Source organism: Hoplias malabaricus, chromosome 1 (assembly GCF_029633855.1).
Source record: "Hoplias malabaricus isolate fHopMal1 chromosome 1, fHopMal1.hap1, whole genome shotgun sequence".
Lineage (NCBI taxonomy): Eukaryota > Metazoa > Chordata > Actinopteri > Characiformes > Erythrinidae > Hoplias > Hoplias malabaricus.
In genome coordinates this window covers 52,001,162-52,027,424 of record NC_089800.1, presented here as the reverse complement: position 1 = coordinate 52,027,424, position 26,263 = coordinate 52,001,162, and the positions used below count along the sequence as shown (strand labels likewise).

Genomic DNA, 26,263 nt, shown 5'->3' with positions numbered 1-26,263 from the left:
CACGCAGACACAGAAAGAACACACCACACTCCTCACAGATTGTCACCCAGAGCAGGACTCAAACCCACAACCTCCAGGTCCCTGGAGCTGTGTGACTGCGACACTAGCTGCTGCACCACTGTGCCACCCTTATCATTAATTTTAAATTATTTATTTATTTACTTATTTATTTATTCTCTCTATCCAGTACAACTTGCAGAAGATGTAGAATGAAACAGCTTCTTGGCCTCTGTGCAAACTGGTTCATGATTCACAGAGCGGGTTTATGTGGAGCATAAAGTTGCTGTCCATGTGAAAACATGTACTGTATCTTTAAAATTGTAACTTTACAGAAGACTGAAAAAACCTTAACTTTCAATTTGAATCAATGTAAAAAACTATCTCCAGCACACAGGGAGAAGAGCTGTGTATGAGATAAATGTATCTGTCTTTCCATTCGTTTACATTAGTGCTGCATTATGAAACCAGACACTCGCTCATCAATATGACACCCACATGCCAAAACATCATGTGACTGCAACCCATGGATAGTCCAGTGAACAGAGCTCCTTTCCAAGATGCCCTCATGAAACTTGCAGCCGATCTTTCAGTGCTGGGCCTCATCGTCACTGGATTTTCCTGCTGATGGTCTGGTTCTTCAGCTGATTTTTGTAGGGTTCCCTGATAGGTTTCTGAGGACGAGGGAGAGTGAGAGTGAAGGCGTGAGCCTATGTTTAGCGCGAGTGGGTGTCCTGCCGTTATGCAACTGTCCACACGTCGTCTGGACAATGTCCCTGAGAGTACAACACACTGTAAAACAATGATGGATAAGTGGAGAGAATGAATGGTGAGCGAGGAGAGGAAAAAGAAAGATGAGAGAGAGAGAGAGAGAGAGAGAGAGAGAGAGAGAGAGAGCAAACAAAGTAAGGAATTAATGTGGAGAGAGAGAAGTAAAGAAACTGAGACAGAGTAAAGGAAAATAGATGGGGAAAAGAAAGACGCAGAGCAGAAGAGAAGAAAAAATGAGAGCAGAAAAGTGGAGAGACTGAGAAAGAGAAAACCAGAGAGAAAGAGAGAGTGACTGAAGAACAAGAAGCAAAAGTAGAGAATGGAAAAAGAAAATGGGAAAAAGAACGAGAGAAAACAAAAAGCATAGAGATGGAGAGAATAATGTGTGATGACTGATGATTCTCTCACTCTCTCCAGCTTTCTCTGTTCTTTCTCAATCTATTCACTCCTTTACTCTCTCTCTCTCTCTCTCTCTCTCTCTCTCTCTCTCTCTCTCTCTCTCTCTCTCTCTCTCTCCCGCTCTCATTAACTCCGGTGGGCCCTAGCTCCGTCCAATCAGGGCTCGTAGCGAGTTGGCGTGGAACGAGGGGGCGTGACTAACACGGAGCCCGTCTTTATAAGAGCCGTCTCCGCGCGCAGGGTTCTCCGCTCTGCTCTCGCGCTTCTCGATCTGCCGCGTCAACGTCACCCAGGGCCCATGCTGCCGGTGAGCTCGAGCACGCGCGCGCCGTCCGTCCAGCCCCGCGTGACGTAGTGGGTGAGTGCAAAACAGAGAGAGAGAGAGAGAGAGAGAGAGAGAGAGAGAGAGAGGGAGGGAGGGAGGGAGGTAGGGGACAGAGAGAGGAAGGGGAGACGAGGAGAAAGAGAGTGAGAAAGAGAGAGAGTGTTTGTGTGTGTGCGAGAGAGAGAGAGAGAGAGAGAGAGAGAGAAAGTGAGAGAGTGTCCATGGGCTGCGCTGTGTCTAAATCGCCCGTCGGTAAGAACCTATCTTTTTCCCGTCTTTCTCTCTCTCTCTCTCTCTCTCTCTCTCTCTCTCTCTCTCTCTCTCTCTCTCTCTCTCTCTTTCCATCTCTCTCTCTCTCTCTCCACGTCTCGAGCTCGTGTTGCTGTTGTGCTGCTGATAGCGCGCGCTTGTGCACGCGGGTTGCTGCAGAGGCTTTGGCTGAACGTGTGTGTGTGTGTGTGGTTTATCGCCGTTTAACGGAAACGGAAGGATGCTGCTGCTGCACTGCACCCGTTAAGGCGCGCGCTCAGACCTGTTTAGCTGCTGTTGCTAAGAGACGGGATGCGCGCTCTCGGCCCAAAGGGGACACTATAAGTCCTGAAGTGTCTGGACATCTGTTTGTCCAGCATTCCTTTTGTAATGAAGGGTATCAACAGAGAGTTTGCCCCTGTTACCACCCCAGTGCTGCTGGAGTTTTTAAACCCTGTGTCCACTCACTGTCCACTCTGTGAGACACTCCTCCCTCGTTGATCCACCTTGTAGATGTAAAGTCAGAGACAGTAGCTCATCTGTCGCTGCACAGTGTGTGTCGGTCGTCCTCTAGTCCTTCATCAGTGACACAGGACGCTGTCGGCTGGATGTTTTTGGTCGGTGGACTGTTCTCAGTCCAGACTCTGAGGGGGTTTAAAAACTCCAGCAGCACTGCTGTGTCTGATCCACTCACACCAGCACAACACACACTAACACACCACACCTGCTCTGTGGGGGTCCTGAGCATTGACAAAAGTATGCATAGCAACAGGTCGACTGCAGCATCCTGTGTGGTCAGTGGAGCTGAGTGAATGGACAGTGAATGGAGAAACAGGGAGGAGATTGTAGTGTTTTGGCAGGTGGGTGTATAGTGTGTTTTCTAGTTTTACCGCAGTAACGTTCAGATGCTTTCATAAACAACAAGTGGAAACACATTTGTGGAAAAAGCACAGGTCAGTAGCTACTTACAGGGTCAACTCACACACACACAAAGTTTAGGTGAGGTCATTCTGAGTATACAGATGGCCTGAACTGCTGGTGGTCACCTCGAGCCTCGCTCCTCCCCGTTGCTCGGTCAATGGCGGCTGACCAGACCCGTCTGAGGCCAGATGGACCCAGCACGGTCCAGCAGAGCAGACTGAGATCCAAAGTGGACCGTAGGCTTTCAGCTGACCACTGCCCAGACTCTCGTACCTACAGTGCTCTGGTCCCTCAGCCACAGCTGTTTTTACAGGACGCCAGTGAAGAACCGTCTTTGTAGAACCAGTTTAGGCTCCATGGAGTGGGTTCCCCTCATGGGGCAGGCCATTATTAAAACAGATGTATTATGGAATCTCTGCCAGTAGGTGTCAGTATAGCTGCTGTTTTAATAATGAGAATAAGAACACTGATTGTAGTGGAATAATATAGAGAACCTTTCCTCCACTCAAAAGCAGAGTGTGAGTGGATCAGACACAGCAGTTGCTGCTGGACTTGCAATAGCTGTGGACTATTCTCAGTCCAGCAGTGACACTGAGGGGTTTAAAAACTCCAGCAACACTGCTGTGTCTGATCCACCTCTGTATCCATGTGAAAACATCAGTTTCAGCACACGGTACTCCACAGCACATATGTCCAAACGTCCGGTAAGTCCAGTTCCAAACCTTGTACTCAGTTGGGTGTTGAGTGCCATCAGATCCTCACAGAAATGTTCAAATATGAGTCTAAAGCCCACCCCTGAGGATTAGATGATGTAACTGCAGCTAGGAAGAGCGAGTGTCCAAATAATTGTGGCCCTAACGTGTCACTGCATGTCTGATCTGAGTGTTCCGAACTGCACTGTGTGGGTCTTAGCACCCCCTCCTGGATGGGATCATGGACCATGTGGGGGGTCCAAGCCAACTGGCCCTGGACAGTTGGAGAGTGTGAGAGACGCTATCAAATGCAAGACCACAGAGAGCGTTAGAGACATTTACTCAGCTCCAGTTCCACTGATGAACCCCAGAGCAGCTCCCAGACCTCCCAGAGAGTGGGTGTGTGCCTTAAGGCCTCATGGGACATGACACCTCTCATGCAGGGACATTTTTCATCACAGATTCGGTTTCACGGTTGGAGCCATGGGCGATGGCCTGGCCACAGTGATTAGTGAAAAGGGGTATTGGGTTTCAAGCAGGGTTTCAAAACAAACAGCGCTGAATGGTGTGAGGCAGACAGTGTGGGAGGCGGCTTTAGGACGTTGACATTTAGAAGAACCTGTTCCTGAGGGGTTGCCCAGAGGCTGCAACCTATCACTGTGTAGAGTAGCCGCCATATTGGGGACCTGCTCATTTTACTGCTTCTGCCAACACTTGTAGTCCTCATTGAGATGTTAAAATGAAAGAAATATAAGTATACATCCCTTTCCCATTTATCTGTGTCATATTTGTAAACAGAGCTCTGTTTGTGTCAGTGAGTAGAGGGTCAGGCAGCGTCCCAACATAGCGCCATACCCCCTACATAGTGCACACCACAGTCATAACTAACAATCCTGCAGCCAGACAATGATCAGACACTATTTCAAACTTTATAGCTCACTAAACATTGTTTTCAACAAACAACACACTGCGTGAGTGCAGAAACCGTTATTTTATGGCCCACACTGTTCCCTACGGAGGGTGTAGGGAGACACTTGGAATTCGGCCTCGGCTTCGCTGCAGCATGGAAACGCCTCTCACTGATCACTCACACTTTCAGACGAGGAGAGCTACTTTATTAAACTTTAATCCAAACCAAAGATTCTGTTCCACTTCAAGAATCTGTTCCACTCTCAGAGCACAGTGGGATCAGATTATTTACTCGTAAACGAGGGGAAATGACTGGGACAGAGGAATAAGTGGCTTGTGTAAAAAAACACAGGAGTGAAATAATATGATTACTGAGGCTTGTGTATGATCTGTGTGTGAATAACTCACTTAGATTCAGAGAGAAGAGCAGAGAAATGCATTAGATTTGACGCTAAAAGTTTTCCATTAGATCTTATGATGAAAATGCTAATGTGGCTAACAGAGGATAACAGTCTTTTTCTCCTCTTTATGTAACAGTGCGATCCTTTACCCCGCAACACAAAGAGGCGGTGGGAGTCTGTGTTTGTGAGTGATGTGAGACTCTCTCCAGTGCAGAGAGATGAGTTGTTTGAGATAAATTTATATGTCTTTCCCTTTTTTTATATTATTGCTGCACTCTGAAATCCGACACTCGCTCCCCAATATGGCACCCATTCACAAAACATCACATGACTGCAACCCATGAATACCAAATCCATCTCATTTTCCTTTTGTGTTGATAAACGTCAGGGCAATGTTGGTATCATGTTAGCATTGGCAGATTTGAGTTTTAGAAAACACAAGTGTGCTACCAGTTTCTCCCAAAACTCAGTGCAGTACCTGTGTCTGTTAGCATTCTCCTCTAAGCATGTTGAGGTATTCTACCACACTGTTTGTGAAATGATGCTTTGGCTGGCTTTGCAAAACCTAGCAAAATGTGGAATTGGCAAAGACTAAACCGGGACAGACAGTGCTGTGCCAAAGCCTGTGTCTCTTAGTGTTTTCCTCCAAGTGTGTTGAAAAGAAGCACAAGATCTAGCCTGAGGAACGGGCCTAAAACTTTGAAGTTGGGAAGATATCTATATAAAATGTCTCTGTTATGCTAAGCCAAGTGAATGGCAGTACATTTTAAATGTTTATATTTAAGAAAGGGTGGATATATATGTGGCCCTCTGTAAACACAGAGGAAATATTAATAAGAGGTAAAAGCAGCTGTCAGAATGCCACTATGGGAAGATAGAAATGTTATCCATTTTAAGACTCGGTGACAGGTAGCATCTGTGCACACAGTGGATTGAACTCTATGACCAAAGCCCTTCAAAGCCGACCAAGCTTCATCAAGCCTCTCTCTGGGAATCGTGACGCTTGAGTGTGGTAATGAGTGCCCCCTGCTGGTCCATGTGTTGATGATGAACGCATGAGTCACTTGGGACTATTTTGGGCGGGAGTTACGCATGTGCAAGCTGTTGCATGAGGCTGGAAATAAGAGAATGAATGGATGGCAGCAAGAAAGGAGAGATGCAGATCTGCCATCTCTCTGAAAAACGGTCACCGTTGGACCATCCACTTTGCATGAATCCACAGAGCGAGTTGATCCCCTCCCATGGTAGCCTGTGAGGATAAGACATGTGGAAAGTACGTGGAAGTCAGGGATGTGCATAAGTACCTGAGTGTGTCCCCACACATAAAACTATGTTCCCTAACTGAAGACCCTAAACTCCACAGGTCTGGACCTGGATCTATATGTCAAGTTTGTTACAATAGAACTGCTATATAGAACCATCTACCTTGAAGAACCCCTTCACAATGCAAAGAACCCTTTAATCATGGAACAGGTTCTTCGAGTGTTCAGGGTTCTATAGAGAACCATTTTCTGTAATAACGGACACTTGAAGAATGTAGTATGAATGTAAACGATACATTCGAGATACTAGAATTGAACCAGTTGTACCTAGTAACATAGTTTCAACTGAGCTTTAAAGGCAATGTTCAATTTTAATTAAAAAAATGCTTTGTATAAAACTCTGAGGATGTTTCCATTAGATCTTATGATGAAAATGCTAATGTGGCTAACAGCAGATAACAGTCTAATGTGTTTACAAACCTCAGTGTCTGTGAATAGCTTTCTCCTTCTCTGCTCACGGCAGGGAAACACCATCTGGAGGATTTTAGACAATGAATAGACTTACTAGACAACAGTCCCCACAATTGTAGATGTCCCCTTTAAGTTATAACTTAAATTTCTCACACACACTACAGTAGGTGTAAGTTCTGCCAAAAGAAATTAGTTTAAATTAAGAGATGTTTTTACAGCTCTCTCTCTCTCTCTCTCTCTCTCTCTCTCTCTCTCTGTTTATTGGATCACGTCTGTTATCTTCAGCTCTGCTTGGGAGAAATGGAATGTTCTCTCCTTGAATATTAATAGTAAAGTCATTTGTCACTTCTTTGCTAATATTACTGACCGTTTGTTAATAAAGTGCCGTTAAAATATTGTGTACGAGAATCCTATTTTATACATCAAAAACCATCCAGCAGCAGAACAGAATAAAAATATATAGGAGAAACGGATGCTCTGAAGACTTTATGCTAAATAACGGTCTCTATTTGTGATTAAATGAAGAAGGTGCAGCGCTGAAAGAGACACACACCAGTGATGTCATTGCGCTGAGAACAGATTGGAAAGTCACTAAACACCTGCCTCAAAGGCACAGTGCCAACTTGTTGAGAAACTAGAATCAGGATCTCCAGAACCAGACTGACGCCCACCATTGCAGGGGACTGAAAGACATTCTTGAGCTTGGTCCTTATTCCCTGATTTCTCTATTTCAGTTGTACCTTTGTTACCCTGTTGAGCAAAAGAATCCAGACTAGATTTCTTTGTGGTTACCATGGCAGAGGATGCATGTCCATCAGTGACTGTGATCTCGTGCACGTCAGCATCTTCTCCCTCTCCCACAGTGGCGGGCGGCAGGTTGCGTGTGGACTGGAGCGCCGAGGGGTCGTTCTCTGACCTGGCGCTTTTGGGCAACACTCGGACCAGCCTGGTACGAGGCCTCAGGGCACCCTTCGAGGATCTGGACCATTACCTTGAGGTGCCAAAGTCTTTTTCCAAACCAAAACTGTGTCACATTACTGTAGAGGGGTTTTTAGGGATCAGACCATGTGACTTGACTAGAGCTGGACGATATCATCGCAATTAATGTTTCTATGTTGATCAGTCTTGATATTTATCACCATGTAAAATAAAAAAGTGAAGAAAAATACATATTTTAATACAGTATTTATGGTTTTATTTCACAACATCATATAAATGCAGGGCAGCACTGTGGCGCAGCAGGTGGTGCCACCGCCACACGGCTCTAGGACTCTGGGTTGGATCCTGCTCCGGGTGACTGTCTGTGAGGAGTTTGGTGTGTTCTCTCCGTGTTTAGATGAAAGCTAAATAAAAATAAACATTTGAAGAGGAGAACTATGACAAAAGGTTTTGCATTTATTGCTAGTGAATAAAAACTAAACGATAATGCGAAAGACTGGTAAACGTCCCGTTCATTTCTGATAGGAAAACAGGAAATATAAACAGGAAAATGCTAAGAGTAGCAGGAAGTCAAGGAGTCGATTCTCAAAGAGTCATGTCTTTGAGCAATTGGCAGTAGCTTTTATCAAATATTGCCTAATGATTCACAGAGTTGAACCTCCTGGAGCCAACTCTGTAGGGCGTAGCCACAGGTGGCCCTCTGTGGGCCGGGGCGGGCCTGGGCCTACCCAAATCGGACCCTGCCCACCCAGTCAGCCAGAGCTAATTCTCTAACTCTCCTTTCTGACTGTTTGGCACAATCGTATATTCCCTGGAGTCGGATTCAGAGCTGGAGCGTGAGGGGACGTGTTAGAGTTGGCAATGTTCCCTTAAAATACGGATTAGTCCCATATTTGGACTCCCAGGATCTGTTTTTAACCGATATGGGACGTGTTTTATTTCTGATATTTGAGGTTCTCTCAGTCCTGTCTGTCATTTAGTGCCACAGGGTTGTTTTGCAGCGTCTCTAAGAGCAACAGGCAAGTTCTGAAACACTGGGAACTTACAGCTCTGTTTTCTTTTGTGAGAACTCTGTTCTCACAGTGTCCTGGAGAAATGTGCTCTGGCTCTGGCCCAAACAGAAACCTGTGCCGAAATCAATGATTCTAGGAAGAATCATTGTGGGTCTCTTTTGCCCAGGCCCATCCAAGACCAATTTCTGGCACCAGTCCTAAGACTAAGTCTAAAACTAAATAAAAATCAGCTGCCAGAATGAACCCTGATGATACGGACATGAAGCACATCAGGAAACTTGCTCTTGGTCTCTCTTCTTCACTTCCGCTGGAGGACTGAGCTTGGCAGACTTGATGTGGACCCAGAGTCTGATCGGGAGGGTGTTACTGATTAATCACTATCAATACAATATTTGACTGTTCATAATTAGCAGCTAATAAAGGGTAATTAATTACCTTTCCTGAATAATTCAGACTAATTCACAAGCCACTTAAAGGTGTTCTTGGTTTTTGGAGAAATGCACCAGTCTTAAGTGTAGGCCTCTTGATCTGTTTTTCAACAACAGGCTCTACTCTGAACATTGCTGTGAGTGTTTGATGGCAGTCCGCCATGTGAGGTCGACTGCTGATGAACAAATGATAAGTTCTGGATGATAAACCTGACGCTGACTCATCCCAGTGGTAGTTTGGAAGCACTATACCCCTATAGCTCATGATTGGCATTGAGTGTGGTGATTCAAGCTCATGTGCGGCTGCTTCATTGTCCTGGAGGTTAATGCGGTTCTGAGTCAAAGCTGCAGAACCTGTCTGTGTCATACTTCTAGCGACTCCGGAAACAGATCCCAGTCTCGTTCCCAGCCAGATTCGTCAGTTTCACTGCGAGAAGCAGAAAGTGATTTTCCCTCTGTGATAGTTCCCTAATTAACTGAGCCATCCCTGTCGTTAGAGAACCGGGTTCTGCTCGCCGTTCCTCTGCCTGACTTTCATTAAACGCTCACCAGCTAGTTCTCTAATTATCCGCACGCCATTCAAAATAATTAGGAATGAATTTCCAATTGCCTCTGCTCCCATCTTTTCTAATAGAATCGTCGAAGGATAGGAAATGTGGTCTTCTTTCCAGGCCGAATGCCCATCTGATAACAGACAGAAAGCAATGTGATAAAAAAGGAAAAGGAGAAGAAAACATGGACACCAAATCAGCCGAAACATTAAAACCACCACCAGATACAGTCTTAAATGTTGGAGAACTGTTCAGGAGCGAGTGCCTGAGCCTGATGGAGGAGAACCACATGGTTCTGTCCAAATAAGGGCTGCACTGTATGCTCAGTACTAAGAGTGCAAAGAGTGGCAGGAAGTCAAGGAGTCGAATCTCAAAGATTCATTTCTTTGAACAATTGGCAGTAGCTTTTATCAAATATTACCTAATGATTCAGAGTGTAACCTCCTGGAGTCGACTCAGTCTCAGTTTGGCCGAAAGCAGGGGGTAGCCACAGGTGGCCCTCTGTGGGACTGGCCCTACCCGAATCAGACTATGCCCACCCAGTCAGCCAGCGCTAATTCTCAAACTCTCCTTTCTGACTGTGTGGCACAGTCGTATATTCCCTCGGGTCAGATTCAGAGCTGGAGCGCGAGGGGACGTGTTAGAGTTGGCAACGGTCTCTTTAAATACTCAGTACGCACATTGCCTAGGGCCCTGTGAATTAACGAAGCCCCCGTCTCCTCCTTGTGCCAAGCTGGAGAGTGTTAGTATCTCATTGATCAGAAGATCTACCCTGCAGGGCACGAGAAACAGAATGAAAACGTTCCACGAGAGTGACCTGCAGTCAGCAAACTTGTGATTGTTAATAAATAAATCACACACGGGAGATAGAGCTTTGGACTCTCCACTACATTAGAAGCACCATAGTAAACATCAAATAACCACACTTTGATGCAGAAAAGTACAAAGTGAGCAAATCCTGACAGTTTTATATGGTCTAGTACTCATTTAAACTCCTTTAAATTATAGAAGTCCATTTCATTCATTCATTCATTCATTATCTGTAACCGCTTATCCAATTCAGGGTCGCGGTGGGTCCAGAGCCTACCTGGAATCATTGGGCGCAAGGCAGGAATATACCCTGGAGGGGGCGCCAGTCCTTCACAGGGTGACACACACACACACATTCACTCACACACTCACACCTATGGACACTTTTGAGTCGCCAATCCACCTACCAGCTGTGTTTTTGGACTGTGGGAGGAAACCGGAGCACCCGGAGGAAACCGGAGCACCCGAAGGAAACCCACACGGACACAGGGAGAACACACCAACTCCTCACAGACAGTCACCCGGAGCGGCAATCAAACCCACAACCTCCAGGTCCCTGGAGCTGTGTGAATGTGACACTACCTGCTGCACCACCGTGCCGCCCAGAAATCCATTTCTGACACATAAAATAATAATAAAAAAAGTCATTAATATGTAAGTTGCTATCATTATTTTGAGATACTAAGTCGATATACTGAGATTTCAAGATGCTATCTCATTATATTAAGATAGTATCTCATTATTTTAAAATACTACATCAATATGTGGATAGTATAATATCTCAAATGAAATATAAAGGTTCAATTTATTGACGTAGTTTCTCAAAATAATGAGATATTATCTCTTTATTCTGAGATAATAAGTAAATATATTGAGATAGTATCTCATTTTAAGATACTAAGTCAGTATATTGAGATAGTATAATGTCTCAGATGAGATGTAAATACTCAATTTATTGACTTAGATAGTATCTCAATATACTGACTTACTGTCTTAAAATAATGAGATCTCGACATATTGACTTAAAATAGTCACTTACATAATTAATAAAAAAATATGGTGCCCTTTTTTTCTATGGTGGAAACAGGCATCTTTACCAAATACAACACACTCCTTAGTATTCCATTCCACCTTAACAGGTGAAATAGTTACTTCAAGACCTAAGTTTTAGTTCCACCTTAAATGCTACCTCTATATTCACACAATCCCTGTGTGAATCCGTCTGTGTGGGCTGGCAGTGGTCTTAGTGTTGGATCTATCATTGATCCCCGGTGATGCCTCGCCCGTCCAAGGCCAGGAGCTGAAGGGAACACTGCTGCCCTTGCTCAGATATTGCAGATCCAGGCTGAGAGTGTTCTCCTCCAAGCGTGTTGAGCTTAGCTATCAAGGGTTCCACAGGTGGAGTTCAGATAACGTTGGCCTCTCTCTTGCTGTCTCTCTCTCTCTCTCTCTCTCTCTCTCTCTCTCTCTCTCTCTCACACTCTCTCTCTCTCTTTCTCTCTCTCTCTCTCTCTGGTGGTTTGTCCCTACTCAGACCACTGCTGGTCATCCCTGTGGCCCTATTTTTTATTAGGACTCTCCAGAACAGCTGAGCGAGGTAGTCTTAATGTTTTGGCCTGTCTCTGTGTACTTAGGTACAGAAAGTCAGTTCTCTAGGTATGAAACACGAGGAGACGAGAGTGCAGGATTTGGTCTGCATTTGTTGTATGCACTGTATTTTGATTGTGTGTGTGTGTGTGTGTGTGTGTGACGTCATAGAATGCAATGCAGTACTGCCTCAGGTCGTAAACAAACAAAGAAATAAACAAAGATGAATGAAAAACAGCCTGAAGAACAACGTTCAACAAGCAACCCACCTGTGTGTGTGTGTGTGTGTGAGAGAGAGAGAGAGAGAGAGAAGGAGAAAGAGAAAAGAGGACGCGTGCTCGCGCGTGACGTAATCGAAGTAAGAAGGCACGTTTCCCGGGAGAAATTTGTTCCATGGTGACCGGTTGCTATAGAAATGCTCGTTTTCTACGAAGTTGAGAGAGAGAGAGTGGGGGGGGGGGGGGGGGAGTGGGGGGGGGGGGGGAAGAGACGAGGAGAGAGGAAAGATAGATAGATAGTGTGAGAGAGAGTGTGAGTGTTGGTCGTGGCATGTCGGCGTTTTTATGGAAAAGCTTCTGTTCCTCTGTGGCGCGAGACATGAGCCGGTGCGTGGCCGTGTGTGTGTGCTCGTGTATATACCTTTATGTTAGTAAGAACGGTGTACGTGTGTGTGTGTGTGTGTCTATACGCGCGCCATGAAACTTGTTGGCGCCGGGGGAGCAGGGGCGCGCGCTTCTGTCTGACCCCCGCTATAGACAAGCCTTTATTTTTGTCTCGAGCGCGGCTTTGCACATCAACGGGAGGTGTGTGACGTCAGATGGCGAGAAGCGACTGGCACAGTGTGTGTGTGTGAGAGAGAGAGAGAGAGAGAGAGTGCGAGAGAAAGAAGGCGCGCGCGTTCACTGCGTGCCGTTTGCTTCGCGCGCGCCACGTTCAATACGCCAGTGGAGGGGGAGGAGAGAGAGAAAGAGAGAAGAGAAGAAAGAGTGAGAGAGACATTGGGAGAACATTCTGTTAAAACGTGTGTGGTTTAGATTTTCATCGCGTTGTGGGGACGTGTTTCTGTTAAGGTCAGCGTATGTCTCCACGAAATGAAGTATATGTAATGTCCAGGGTAACACGGTGCGTGTGTGTGTGTGTGTGTGTGTGTGTGAGAGAGAGAGAGAGACAGAGAGAGAGTAAGAGAGAGAGAGAGGATACTCCTCACAATGGTTTGAAAGAACAGTTTTTTCCTTTGTTCCTTTTGGATTCTGAGGTCCAGGTTTGTTTAGGTTTAGTTTAAGATTAGAATTAAAATTAGAATTAGGTTCAGGTTAAAGGAATAATTCCAGAATAAATTTTCACCATTCTGTGTACACTGAGGTTGTGTGCACATGACGTCACTGTGTGAACGTCAGATGGAGACAGGAAGTGATGCTATGAGACGCTCTATTAAAGCCTGTGTTTGTGCTGTTTACAGTTTCTCAAAAATAATTTTAACTGATAAAGCACAGGGAGTGTGTATCAAGTGCCAAAAACTGTTGTTCACACACTCACTCCTCACAGCGGTACAAGGCTGGAGTCAGCTTTTATTTCACCACCTTTCCACCTTAAATGGAGTAGCAGACGTAATGTGCTAATGCTGCTAACTCTAACGGTGGAAGTGAATAGTCACTTAAATAGCCATTGTAAACATAAACGCATGACAAATTCTTCATATATTTACCTTAAATTACCTCATAAACATGTTTTTAAAAGTAATGTTTTAGTAAAATTCTTCAGACTGACCTTATTTACGTATTTAGAAATTAGCATTTGCTGCGCTGGAGGAGTAGAAAGCGCCCTAGGTCAATACTGGTCCATTGGTGGACTGGTTCTTCAGCGGACAAAGTAGTACAGATAATATCACTCACTCATAATTTAAGGTGGAACGGGAAATTGGCCTAATGTCAGCTTTGTGAAAGGACTGGGTCAAAAGCAGGCTAACAGACTAGCCTTCAGACTTTGTGCACAGCAGTTATAAACTCACATTAGCTGCTAATATACTAATAACATGTTCGTAGCTGTAATTCACATTCCACCTTAAATATCCAGTTTATTGGATACTGAGGCTGAACAGAGGCGGGGTTTTTTCCAGCACAAGTGAGGTTTTGCTGAGTTTGCGTCCTGAAACACTCCGACTCCTGTGTTCTGCGTTCATTAAAACACAGACGTGGGCTGAGTGTGTTGAGGGAAGCTTTTAGACGTGTTTTAAATCCTGAGAAAGAGAGAGGAGAGAATGTGGCAGAGTGAAAAAGAAAACAGAGAGAATGAGACCCAGTGAGTGACAGAGGAGAGAGAGAGAGAGAGAGAAAACAAATGAGTGAGAGGATATGAGAGGGTGAGAGAATCAGAAAGAAGGAGAAAGACTGAGAATCAATGAGTGACGGAGAGAGAAAATGTGAGTGAGAAACGGAGAGAGAGAGAGAGTGCGCAGGAATGAGAAAGAAAATACAGAGGGAGCAAGTGTTAATCACAATGAGAAAAAACAGGACTTTGAAAGAGAAAATGAAAGACAAGAATGAAGAGAGTGGGGGGAAGTGTGAAAAACGATGAGAGAAAGAGACAAAGATTGGAACATAAAACGGGAATAGAGAGAGAGAGTGAGTGATAATCTACATGAACTCTGTTATTCCTCTCTGTGTTTCAGGTAAATGTTGAGGACTCCAACATGTTACCCAAATCCAGACGAGCTCTCACCATCCAGGAGATCGCAGCGCTCGCAAGATCTTCACTACACGGTAAACACACACACACACACACACACACACACACACAGAGTTATGGTTCCTTTTACACACACCAAAATATCACTTACACCACTACTACATTCGTGTTTCTCTGCTGTGTCCACAACCTCTGTTATACACACCCTATGGCCAAAAGTATTTGGACATGTGGACCCCCCTCCCTCACTCCAAATGTTCAGGGCTCTCAGCTACAGCACTGACATTGCTAACAGTGTGTGTAATTCCAGCCTTGCTAGAGCTGCCCCAGACAACTGTAAGTGCTCCTTCACCCTTTAAGAGTGGTATCTCTCTCTGGAGTTTCAGACCACCTTTAGAGCTTCAGGAAGTGGTCTTCTCCAGCTGCGCAGCTGCACATGAGCCCAAGATCTAAGATGTGTTATGCCAAGAGTCAGTTAGCGTAGTGTAAAGCAGACTCCTGCTGGTTTCACGGTCTAGTTGTCGGAGGCAGGAACGTAATAGCTCAAGACCATTTATAGTTACACATGGGCTTTCTCCCAGAACCTAGTGAGCTGTCAACATAGAGAGCATTTAACGCCACAGTGAGCGTGCTCCAAACACACTGACCCATTTCCTAGACACCTTAAATACGCTGCCTGCTGAGATACCTTAATCTGCCTGAATTTTAATGTGGTTCCGCAGGCGCGAAGGTAATCCTAAGATGCAACACAAGCACAACTCACATCTGTGCTTGTGTGTGTGTGTGTGTGAGGGGGGGGGGGTTGTTGCCATGGAGATGTCTGATGGGTTGGTGTTTATTCTCTAGTATCTAAATAAGTAGCCCATAGCCCATTTTTTGTACGTTACTTACGCTGTGTGTGTGTGTGTGTGTGTGTTTGCGTGTGATCAGGCATCTCTCAGGTGGTGAAGGATCATGTGACGAAGCCCACGGCCATGGCTCAGGGGCGGGTGGCCCACCTCATCGAGTGGAAGGGCTGGTGCAAACCCACGGACGCTCCCAACGCGCTGGAGTCCGACTTCAACTCCTACTCGGACCTGTCGGAGGGCGAGCAGGAGGCACGTTTCGCGGCAGGTCAGTGTGTGCTCCTCAGCCTCCTCAAGGCTGGATCTTGTTTCCTTCTGAGGACCACTCCTCGCCAGTTTAGCTCCTTTCCCAGAGGATGTGTGGAAAGGAGGCGAGGCCAGAAGCCGGAGCTCGGGGATGACTCAGTGGTCACTTCCAAACGTGAAGAAAGTCCTTAAAATGTCGGGCGTTGATAGTCACGAGCTAAAGGACAGCATTAGTCTCCCTTCTTCTCCTCTTCCCCCCTTTTTCACCTCTTTGCCTTGATCTTTCTCTCATTTTCTCTTCCTTCTTTTATTCTTCAGATGGCTCTCGTTCTCATTCCTCTCTGTCTTTCACTGGCTTTATTTTGTTCTCTTTTCCTTTTTCTTTTCTCTTTTTATTTATACGTTCCTCTCTGTCTCTCTCTACTTTTCTATTTGCTCTGTTCCTATCTCTTTCTCTCTCTCTCTCTCACTCTCTCACTCTCTCTGTCTGTCTCTCTCTCACTCTCTCTCTCAGTCTGTCTCTCTCTCTCTCAGTCTGTCTCTCTCTCTCTCATTCTCTCTCTCTCGCTCTCTCACTCTCTCTCAGTCTGTCTCTCTCTCACTCTCTCTCTCCGTCTGTCTCTCTCTCACTCTCTCTCTCTCATTCTCTCTCATTCTCTCACTCTTGTTCTCTTTCTCACTCTCGCTCTCTCTCTGTCTGTCTCTCTCACTCTCTCTTTCTCTCTCTCTCACTCTCTCTCTCATTCTCTCTCTCTCGCTCTCTCACTCTTGCTCTCTCTCTCAGTCTGTCTCTCTCTCACTCTCTCTCGCTCTCTCTCTCTCACTCTCTCTCTCTCTCTCTCAATGTCAAGTACTCTCTCATTCTCTCTCTGACCTGTCCACTTCAGGACACCATCGGTTTGTGTGTATGTATGAGAGAGAGAGAGAGAGAGAGAGAGTGAGTGTGTGAGTATGTGTGTGTGTGTGTGTGTGTGTGTCTGAAAGATGTTCGATATTCAGTATCCGATGGGGTATTGTGTGTTTGCGGCATCCCCTGCAGGACACTGGCTTTATGCCTGTATTCTCTCTCTCTCTCTCTCTCTCTCTCTCTCTCTCTCTCTCACACACACACACACACACACACAGTGATTCTCAGGATAAAATCGAACACATCTTACATCTGGGAAAAGTGCCAGAGCATCACACAACAACCTGCAGTGAGAGATGAATGGGCAGGATCCGGGAAGGTAGGAGGGGGGAGGGGCAGAGAGGTGATTGTTCGACCAATCAGAAAGAGCCAGGAGGAGACAAGCTCTGATTGGTGGGTTGATCAGTGAAGGTGATAAGACGAAATATTTTCTTTACTGCTGAGTCAGGCATCATCATCATCACATCTGTGAGTGTGAGTGTGAGTGTGAGTGTGAGTGTGAGTGTGTGAGTGTGTGAGTGTGAGTGTGAGTGTGAGTGTGTGTGTGTGTGTGTGTGTGTGTGTACAGAACCTCCCAAAGAAGACATTACCTTTCGATGCTGACTGGTGAGATCACTTCCTATCGGGTAGAGGACACTAAAATGACATCATCACAGTCTGTCAAAGTGTATCATTTCAGATGTGGGTGGGACTGACATGTCAATCAATTGCCTGCTCGTTTCCATGGCATCGTCACACCTTCCACTGGATCTGTGTGTGTGCCAGGAATGTATCAAATTGTGGGGACCTGTTACTCACATTGGGGGTCCCCAAAATGTAATCATTACATTTTAAGGTGGAGACATGTTTTAAGAAACGTTTCATGAGCTTTAGGCACCAGGCCCAATGCCAAGTGTGGGCTAGAGGGGTGTAATAACATCAGTATCTCTGTCAGTACCTGGCCTCACTGAGGTGTATGTGTCTGTGTTTGACGGTGTTTGCAAAGTAGTAAATGTGTGTGTGTGTTATCCAGGGGTTGCTGAGCAGTTTGCGATCGCTGAGGCAAAGCTCCGCGCCTGGTCTTCAGTGGATGGGGATGAGTCCAATGACGATTCTTACGATGAGGACTTCTTACCTGCTAATGAGCCCACCACACAGAGTACAGGTACACACACACATACACACACACACACAAGGCTATTCTCTGTATGTCCTCAGCCTTGATTTCTTATGTTCTCTTTCTTATCTCTGTTCCCTCTCTCACTTACTCTCTCTCTATTTGTGCCCCCCCCCCTCTCACTCTCTTTCATTTTTCACACATCCCTGTCTCTCATTCTCAAGCTTCACATAAACACTTTTTGTCCCAGTGCCCTAGATTTCATCCTCTGAAAACACCCTCTCTCTCTCTCTCTCTCTCTCTCTCTCTCTCTCTCTCTCTCTCTCTCTCTCTGTCTCTCCCTATCTTCACACTCCCTTCATTTTTTTCCCTGCCGCAATTTGATATCCCAGCATTCATTTCTCCTGCAACTTTAATGTACACCCACTGAGAGAGAGAGAGAGAGAGAGAGAGAGAGAGAGAGAGAATGAACAAATGTGACAGGGGTGTAAACATGATAAATAAGTATCAAGATTCTGCACACTCTCTGTCCCTCTTTTCCCATTACTTTACTAGATGTTGGAACATTGCTGCGAGGATTTGATTGCAGTCAGGTCCCGTCAACACACATCTAGATATTTATAAAAATTGAAGTTTCTTATTTGAAAACTTTTAAGGAACAGATTCAGTAATTTCATGAGCTGCGGAGGGCACTAAAGAGGGAGTATGGAGTAATTTGGGATTAAACCTCTGTTTCTCTCCTGCTTTGTGATGTTTTGATGTCACTGTGGCCCCTTACTGGACTGACATGATAATGCAACCCAGACGAGGGTCCATCAGTGTAGAGAACACTGTTCCACCGTTCCAAATCCCAAAGAACTGGCATTTGTGATCCATGGGATCCATAAGATCGTCAGCATGTGTGGTTGGTCACCATCAAATCCTCACAGAATATCCCTGAGCTGTCCGAAAACATTTGTCCAGTTATGTGTTCTCCTAGACCAGCTGTGCACTAACTCTGTGTTCCCTCCGCAGATCTGTCGTCGTACCCTCACTACCTGCGGGACCTCCTGCACTCTCAGGTGTGTGAGGGTCCGCTGCGGCGAGGTCAGTGCGAGGCTGAGAGCGGCGTGGCCTTCGATCTCTCACCGCCGTTGGGTTCCCCGTCCTCGCCGTCCGAGACGTTGTGCTCCAGCTTGTGCAGCCTGGACGAGAGGCACCCACTGCTCCGGGACCTGGGCCGCCACGGAGATGGGCACAACCCGGCTGCGGACCTGGCCGCCAAGCTGCTGGGGGCGCTGCAGGGACGGGATGACGCCTTGCTGACCCGCCTCCACCGGGCCGGGCTGCGGCGGAGCGGACACTGCTGCCCGTTCGAGGACGAGGATCCACCCTGCAAAGACTGCGGCTGCTTGCCTCAATACCACCCCCGCAGGAAGGTCTCGGACGTGGCCTCGTCCGGGATAGTGTCCCTGGACGAGGAAGAGGATGAGGACGAAGAGGGGGACGAAGAAGAAGAACGGGACCAGTGATGTCCCTCGGACCTCTTTCCGCCCGCTCTTCCGATCGCCGTTCGGAATGTCTCAGCATGTTTACGTCAGGCTCCTCCCCTCTCATCTGCATCTGACTCCGCCTTCGTTTGGTCTGCGTCTGTCTTGTTTCTGGAAGCGGGGAGGATGCGAAGGTCGTCCGAGCTCGTCCGAGGTCGAGGCGGTGGCGATGGCGAGCGGCGAGGACGTAGACGCTAAAGGAACATGTAGCTAGTTCAGCTACGCCACGGAGAAGAGGAAAGAAAACCAAACTCCTGCATGTGTCTGAACCTTCGGACGCTTCCGAAACTTCGTAAGCACGGTTTGTGAATATGGCTGTTTCCCTGGAAAAAAGGAAAACCTCCCAGGCCCAATGCATCATGGGTACTGGCTGTTTGGTTACTCCCGCCCCTCCCCTTTTCCCTTTTGCAAGAGACAGTTGCATCCGTTGGGCATGAGCTGCTTGCTGAGTAAAACTGAGAAAATGAATGAAAAAGCAAACAAACAAAGAAACAAACAAATGAAAAGATCCTCATGCTCTCACAATCAGCTCAGAGAAGACAACACTGGAACGGTGAATGTTTGTACAGTGACGGGAATGTGTTTTTCAAAATGAAGCTATCTGTGTTTTTGTTTTGATTTTGGGGAGTTGTTTGTTTGTTTTTTTTAAATAACTATTACGCTTATTATTGCTTTTTGTTTTCTTTTTATTACTATTTCAAACCCTAATTCCAAAAAAGCATATGGAGAGAGTTTGTTGAACGCTGGTAAGAACTGAAAGCAGTGATTCGTAAACACATTTGATGAAACCTTACGTTTTACAATTTTCAATAATCATTTATGATTTTAAACCGAATTCTTTGCTGCTGTAAACGCGTCTGATACTGACAGGATGTGCTGTAGTAGCTGAAATCCCTGCACCCACGCATTGCACTCAAATCTCCAAAAGTAAGGCATACACCACTAAAGGGTTATTACATTTCTACACTATTATTATTCGTTACTTTTCGTAGTTATTTAATGATCACTGAGCTCCCGTCCACCAGAGGCGCAGTTTGGCTAAATCCACGCACACCCTCTGTTGTTATCTGCTGGAAACTGTTACACAGGACACAGACCTCTCTCTTTGAACCTCAGAGTTCAGCTGCGATCGGTACAGACAATTGCAGTTTGTGCCGCTTTGAGAAATATGGCGTCCATTTTGCTGTGGTTTGCAAACAAACTCAGTACCAACAATCCGCACAAAAATAAAACACCGCAAAACGTGTTTACCATTTTATAATTGGCTCAGACTCTATTAGCGCTCTCTCCATTTGGGAGCTACAGTCCTGCCCTATAAAGCAGGTCACCATGGCCAAAGCAGCCATGCAATTGGTCGAGGAGGTGTATTTGCAGGTGAGGCTTCACCAAACTTATACGAAAATATCGTTCGGTCAGTTCCACAGCTTTAGCTTTAAGTTCATGATAAAGGATTCGATTTAGGTTTGTGTTAAGGCCATGGTTAAGATTAATTCCCTGTACATCCACAAAGTGTGAACTATATTAACTACACATTGTACAAACCATGTGGCCACTACAAATATCTGTAATAACTATGCAATTACATATTGATATTATCACAACAATGTTACTACTGGTGATGCAGTCCCAGGTGAAGTGGATTACTATATGTTTATACACAATGTGTATAGTATTTGTATACTGTGTAATTACATGGTTATAACTCTGGTTCCACAACTATGACGACACTTGTGTAATCACACAAGGAAAAACTGTTATTTTGCAACTCTAAACATCAGCTGTAGTTACTATGTTGTTAATGTGTAATTACATAGTTATTACAGTCACTTTTCTAGCAGGGTTTATTAAGAGTGAATGCATCACTTGTAGTTATGTAGATGGTTTTTTTTTAGGTATCTACCCACACAGTATGAACTATATTTACTACACATTGTACAGGTCTGAGAATCTGTGTGTTACTAAAGCGATTCTGGTCATAAACATCTAAATCTTCCCTGGACACTGCTTCTCTCCTGATCACAAGGTCACCTCGGTGTTTAGTGTCCCCCACTCTTCTCTGGGACGTGTTGCAGGCATCAGATTCAGAGTGAGCTGCTAAAGTTTACACTGAATTACTGGATTTTGCAAATCACAGCTTTTTATTGGATACACGGAATAGTTTAATAATTTATTGGATAGTCTCATGGAATAGGGGTTGTATTATATTTATTATTAGTAGTAGTTTTATTATTATTATTATTATTATTATTATTATTATTATTTTTGCATTTATAGACTTTGCTTGACTCTCAGTAGTTGGTTCTCTCTCTGAATCTTTTCTCTCAAGAAAAGATTTTCAAGAACCTTTTCAGAATGTTCTCTGGAGGTGTTTTGTTGTAAAAAGAGTCCAGTACAAAGAGAAGTGTTGTAACTGACCAAGCCTGGTGTTGGATAGCAGTCGTTCGGGGTGGGGACTGTGTGAGAGTAGGGTCTATTTTTGTAAGTGTGTGTCTTTTTCCAGTGGGTCACTCTTTAATGTACGTTGTGTTGGGACGACACTTGTTGCCAGCTTTCTCTCTCTCTCTCTCTCTCTGAGAGCTATCACTGTGTCATATTGTCTATACAAAGAAAATGAATCAACACTGAGTGTGAACCACCCGAGTGTTTTCCTTTCATTTCTCTCCGTCTCTTTTCACCTCTCGCTTGCGGCCTTTTCTTCTGAGACACTTTTTCAAAACGCCTCGTCCTTCTTTTTATTCGCTGGAAATGTCAAGTCTCTCACTATCTTCGTCTGTCGTTCTCTCTCTCTCTCTCTCTCTCTCTCTCTCTCTAATTCTCTTCGGTGACATTCATGTCATGGTTGCCATGGTTTTCAGCTGTTTCCTCGGGACTAAACGAGGACCCTCTAGGCGCCCACTTGAGAATCTCTGATTGGCTCCCAGCTCTATGAAAACCCCGCCCACAAGCCACTTCACAATGAGAGAAATTAGTCTTGTGTCCAATTACTGGACACACACCTATTTCTCTCTCTGTGCATGTGTGTGTGTGTGAGTGTGTAATCTCGAGCATGGCGCCTTTACCCCTGACCACTGGACGGCACACCGACCATTTCTGTGGCAACAGGACATTTTGGCATTTACTGAAGGTCTGATGTGAATCAGCAAATGTGGAAGGGGTCAATGATTTTGATGGTCCATTAGATCAAATAACTATGTAATTACACATCAATACACCTGTCACAACACACTTATTACTAAAGATGTTGTCACAGGAGGAGCACAGTTGTACAACTTCAGGAAATGCACATGTATAAACTCCTGGTTTTATGTATTTATAACCATGTAATTACATAATATAATCATTACAATTGTTATTGCACACCATGACACGCTAGTGTAGTTACACACAGACAAAATAAACCATACACCTGTAATTTGTAATCTTTTTGCAACTCTATAAGCATCAGTTGTTACAATGTTGTTACATGTATTGATAATGCATAATTACATAGTTATTTCTGTCACTTGATAGAAACCCAAAACTTCTATTACAATGAATGCATCACCTGTAGTTACATAGTAGTTAAAGTGTAGCTACATAATAATTACAGACACACAGTGGGACCATATTTTCCATCCTGTGTTTTCAAACTACATTACCCAGCATGCATTGTACACATCCATCATTTTTCCAAAGTCCCACACTGTGATTTTGGGATCACCACCAAAAGAGGACCGCAAACCTATCCCTGAAATGTGGACCAATGGACACAGTGTCTTTGTTTCTTTTTTTTACCAGTGGAGTGTCTCTTTAAAGATATACTCCAGCATGTTAAAGCTCTGTCTGTCCACTTTAAATGTTGCTATGGGCAACGGTTTTAATGCCACGGCATATACCAGGGACATAAAACACACCCACAGCAGATGCCAAAGGACAGTACATGCAAAACACACTGACACACACACACACACACACACACACGGACACGAGCACCAGAAGTATTCAGACACCAATCATTTAAAACAACACTAGGCAGCATTTTACCATAAAATTACATTTTCAGAATCATTGTGATGATCCATTGAGCTGTAACAGGGAAAACAGAGCCTCTGTTGTTGCTATTCCAGGCTCAGCACTGCAGAAACTGCACTATGTAGCTTTTGGATTAGGGTAGGAAACCACTTTACATTTTACTGGAATAAAACTGTGTAAATATAAAGAGAAAAAATGAATTATTTCACATTTTCATGGAGCCTAGACTTAATCTCCAGCCAAACACAAGACCTAAGCTTAAATTTAATCTTAGAATAATGAAAGTGAATCATTTATAAATGAAAATGCTACTAAAATATTTTTTCAAACCTTATTAATTTTAATATATTTTTAAGTTTAAATATACACAGATTCCAAATTTGATGCCTGCAGCACATTGCAAAACAGGCCACTGAGGGTCATAAATGCAAAAACACAATAGCACCCCCTTGTGGAGCAATCCTGGGGTCTCGATGTGGTCCCCCGAGGGTTGTAAGATATTCCAGTGCAAACCAGTGCACAGCGCCTTCTGGAGCGGTGGCATACAAAGGTGCCGTGACACACATCATTAGTCTCCCGACCAATCAGCGTTCCTCATTAACCCACTGTCTCCGCCCATTTCTCCAGCAGTGAGAGACAGAACTCACAGTGGAACTAAACTGTAGGGGGTGCTGCTGGTTTCGGCTGCTGCACGCACTCTATACTCCATTAACACAGAAAACCTTGTGTGGATCAATCTGTATCGGCTGCATTTTCGAAATCACAGGCTGTAGATGTTTTATCGTATGGGGCTCGTAGGGACTGAAGGTCCGACTGCACTGTTTCTCGTCCCTGTGAATGCTGTTTTATACTAAAGCATGCGGACGCCACCTCTTTAATATGTCCTTTCGGACACTGCCAGCTTTTCTGGAACACACTGCAGGCCGTCCCCACAATTGTAGAAGCAGGGTTTGTTTTTGAGGGGCAGCTTGACATGGTGGGACATTGTTTTTGTCACTGTCTGGGGACACTGCTCCCTCCCTCTATCTTCTGTTCACTTTTACTTGTTCATTGTCTTTGTACTTCTGACAAGCCTTCAAATCTCTGTCTCTCTCTGTCTCTCTCTGTCTCTCTGTCTCTCTCTCTCTCTCTCTCTGTCTCTCTCCCTCCCTCTCTCTCTCTCTCCACAGGGGAGGATTATGTAAGGAGTTGAGTGTTACCTTTGCCGACAGGCAATTAACCAACGATTATGAAAAGAACTCCCTCCCCCTCCCTCCAGCACATCTCTCTCTCTCTCTCTCTCTCTCTCTCTCTCTCTCTCTCTCTCTCCCTCCTCCAGCTTTTCCTCTTCAGTCTCTCCTTCGTTCACTGAGCTGGCCCACCCCCTCCCCCTATTTCTCTTTCTCTCTCTCTCTCTCTTTTCGAGGTTAACAGCTCTAAAGAGCTATTTAAGTTTTTGGGGGTGGGGCTTGTGAGACCTATAGCTCTCTGATTGGCTGGTCCTTGTCCTGATGTACTGTTACACCTCGAGAAGCGTCACAAGTGTCAGACATCTCCTAGTGGCCCCGTTCTGGGGATGACATTGAGTGTGTGTGTGTGTGTGTTGACAGTTGCCCTTCATTTTCCAAAATGAAGACACATCTACATATATATATATATATATATATATGTACAGAGAGAGAGAGATAATATACCTATACCCATAAATAGTGCTGGAAGGCAGTACTGTGTATGTGTGTGTGTGTCTGGGTGTTAAACACACAATAGTCTCGCCCATTTACACACTCTTAATTAAGACTTCCTATGATCTCTCTGAGGTTTAAGCTCTGAAATGATACATGTCTCACACACACACACACACACACACCAAGGTTAATTAGCGTGTCTTGGCTCTTTGGACCCTTGACAATAGATAGACACACACACACACGTCAACAGCCAACAGTATCAGCTCCAGACTTACATACACACTCCTGTACAAAAGTCAGAGAACACCCTGCTGTCCACTTGGTGTCCACCCGTCGTCTTCTGTCCGTCGTCCAGCTCAGAAGTTCAGTCCTAGAAGCTGGTTGCACTTTCCATTCTTCCTTCCGAGTCCATCCCAAACCCGTTCAGTGACGCTGGGGTCTGGACTCGTGTTTTGAAAACAGCAGCAGCTTCTTTGTTCTTTTTTGCCTTTTTTTTCCTTTCCTCAGTGTGGGGTTCTTCCACATCCTTTCAGACCCACGGGGTTCAGGAAGGAAGGACAGACTCACCACTCTCTCCCCTCACTCTCTCTCTGTGGTTTTGCACCTGTAAGACTCCCATTGTTCTTGGACTAATGTTCCTCTGATTATCTCTCCAAGAGTTAATAGTTTCTATGGAAAGGCTGCTGTTGCTGGACATGAAGTAAACACAGGGTGGACTCTGATTCCTGCACACTGCAGTTTCTCTCAATTTCTCTCTCTTTTTTTAAAATAAATCTGTTCATTTAAGTCAAATCTAAACCTTTGAATGCCATGTTGTTTTTTTAAATATGCGAGTTTACTTCTGCATCTGTTCTGAAGTTATCAATAAAAATGATCAATGGTGCTGTGTCTGGAGATTTATATACACCAATCAGCCATAACATTACAGCCACCTCACTGTTCCTACCCTCACTGTTCACTGTGTGTGTTGTGGTGTGTTCCTGCCACGTGCCCCAAGAACGAAAGAGTGAAACTAGCTCAGCATTTAATATTTCTGAAATATTTATTTCAATTTTATTATTTATAATGAACTTTTATTATGCTCAGTATCTTTTAAGGAACTTTTACATTTCCAGGTTTTTCTTTCTAACATACAGTATATTACACCTTTATCAAAGGGGAGGGGTTCTGTAGCATCAAAATAAGCTGTAATTTTAAGATAAATATATTACAGAAATTTTCTTTAAATTACAAAAATAAAACACAATTTAATTTTTTTCCACTTAAAACTTAAAACATCTACAAAACACAAACTATATTTCATGTGACAAAATGTGTGTTTACAGACTGTATTAATATTAATATCAATGCTAAACTGCTGTCTCTGATCCAGGGCTGAGCTGGTCGGTGGAGCAGGCTTAAATCAGACACTGATTTAAATCATGTTTAAATCGGACGCTGTGTTTAAATCAGACGCTGTTTTTAAATTGGATGCTGTGTTTAAATCAGACGCTGTGTTTAAATCAGACATTGTGTTTAAATCGAACGCTGTGTTTAAATAGAATGCTGTGTT

The 26,263-nt window shown here is 44.7% G+C and overlaps 1 protein-coding gene across 4 annotated transcripts; it reads left to right on the top strand.

Annotated features, from left to right (window-relative positions):
• The first annotated feature begins 1,431 nt into the window (after positions 1-1,431).
• On the top strand, positions 1,432-25,578 carry fam131ab (family with sequence similarity 131 member Ab). Of its 4 annotated transcripts, XM_066666563.1 has the most exons (6): positions 1,432-1,525; positions 7,261-7,394; positions 14,394-14,484; positions 15,341-15,523; positions 17,421-17,552; positions 18,519-25,578. In XM_066666563.1, the coding sequence occupies exons 3-6, from the start codon at positions 14,415-14,417 to the stop codon at positions 19,013-19,015; spliced, it is 882 nt and encodes a 293-aa protein (XP_066522660.1). In that variant the 5' UTR covers positions 1,432-1,525; positions 7,261-7,394; positions 14,394-14,414; the 3' UTR covers positions 19,016-25,578. The 4 variants fall into 4 exon arrangements, with proteins under 4 accessions (XP_066522660.1, XP_066522652.1, XP_066522638.1 ...); XM_066666555.1 differs by lacking the exon at positions 7,261-7,394 and having other exon boundaries at positions 1,435-1,525; XM_066666541.1 differs by lacking the exon at positions 1,432-1,525 and having other exon boundaries at positions 7,180-7,394.
• Positions 25,579-26,263: the final 685 nt, after the last annotated feature.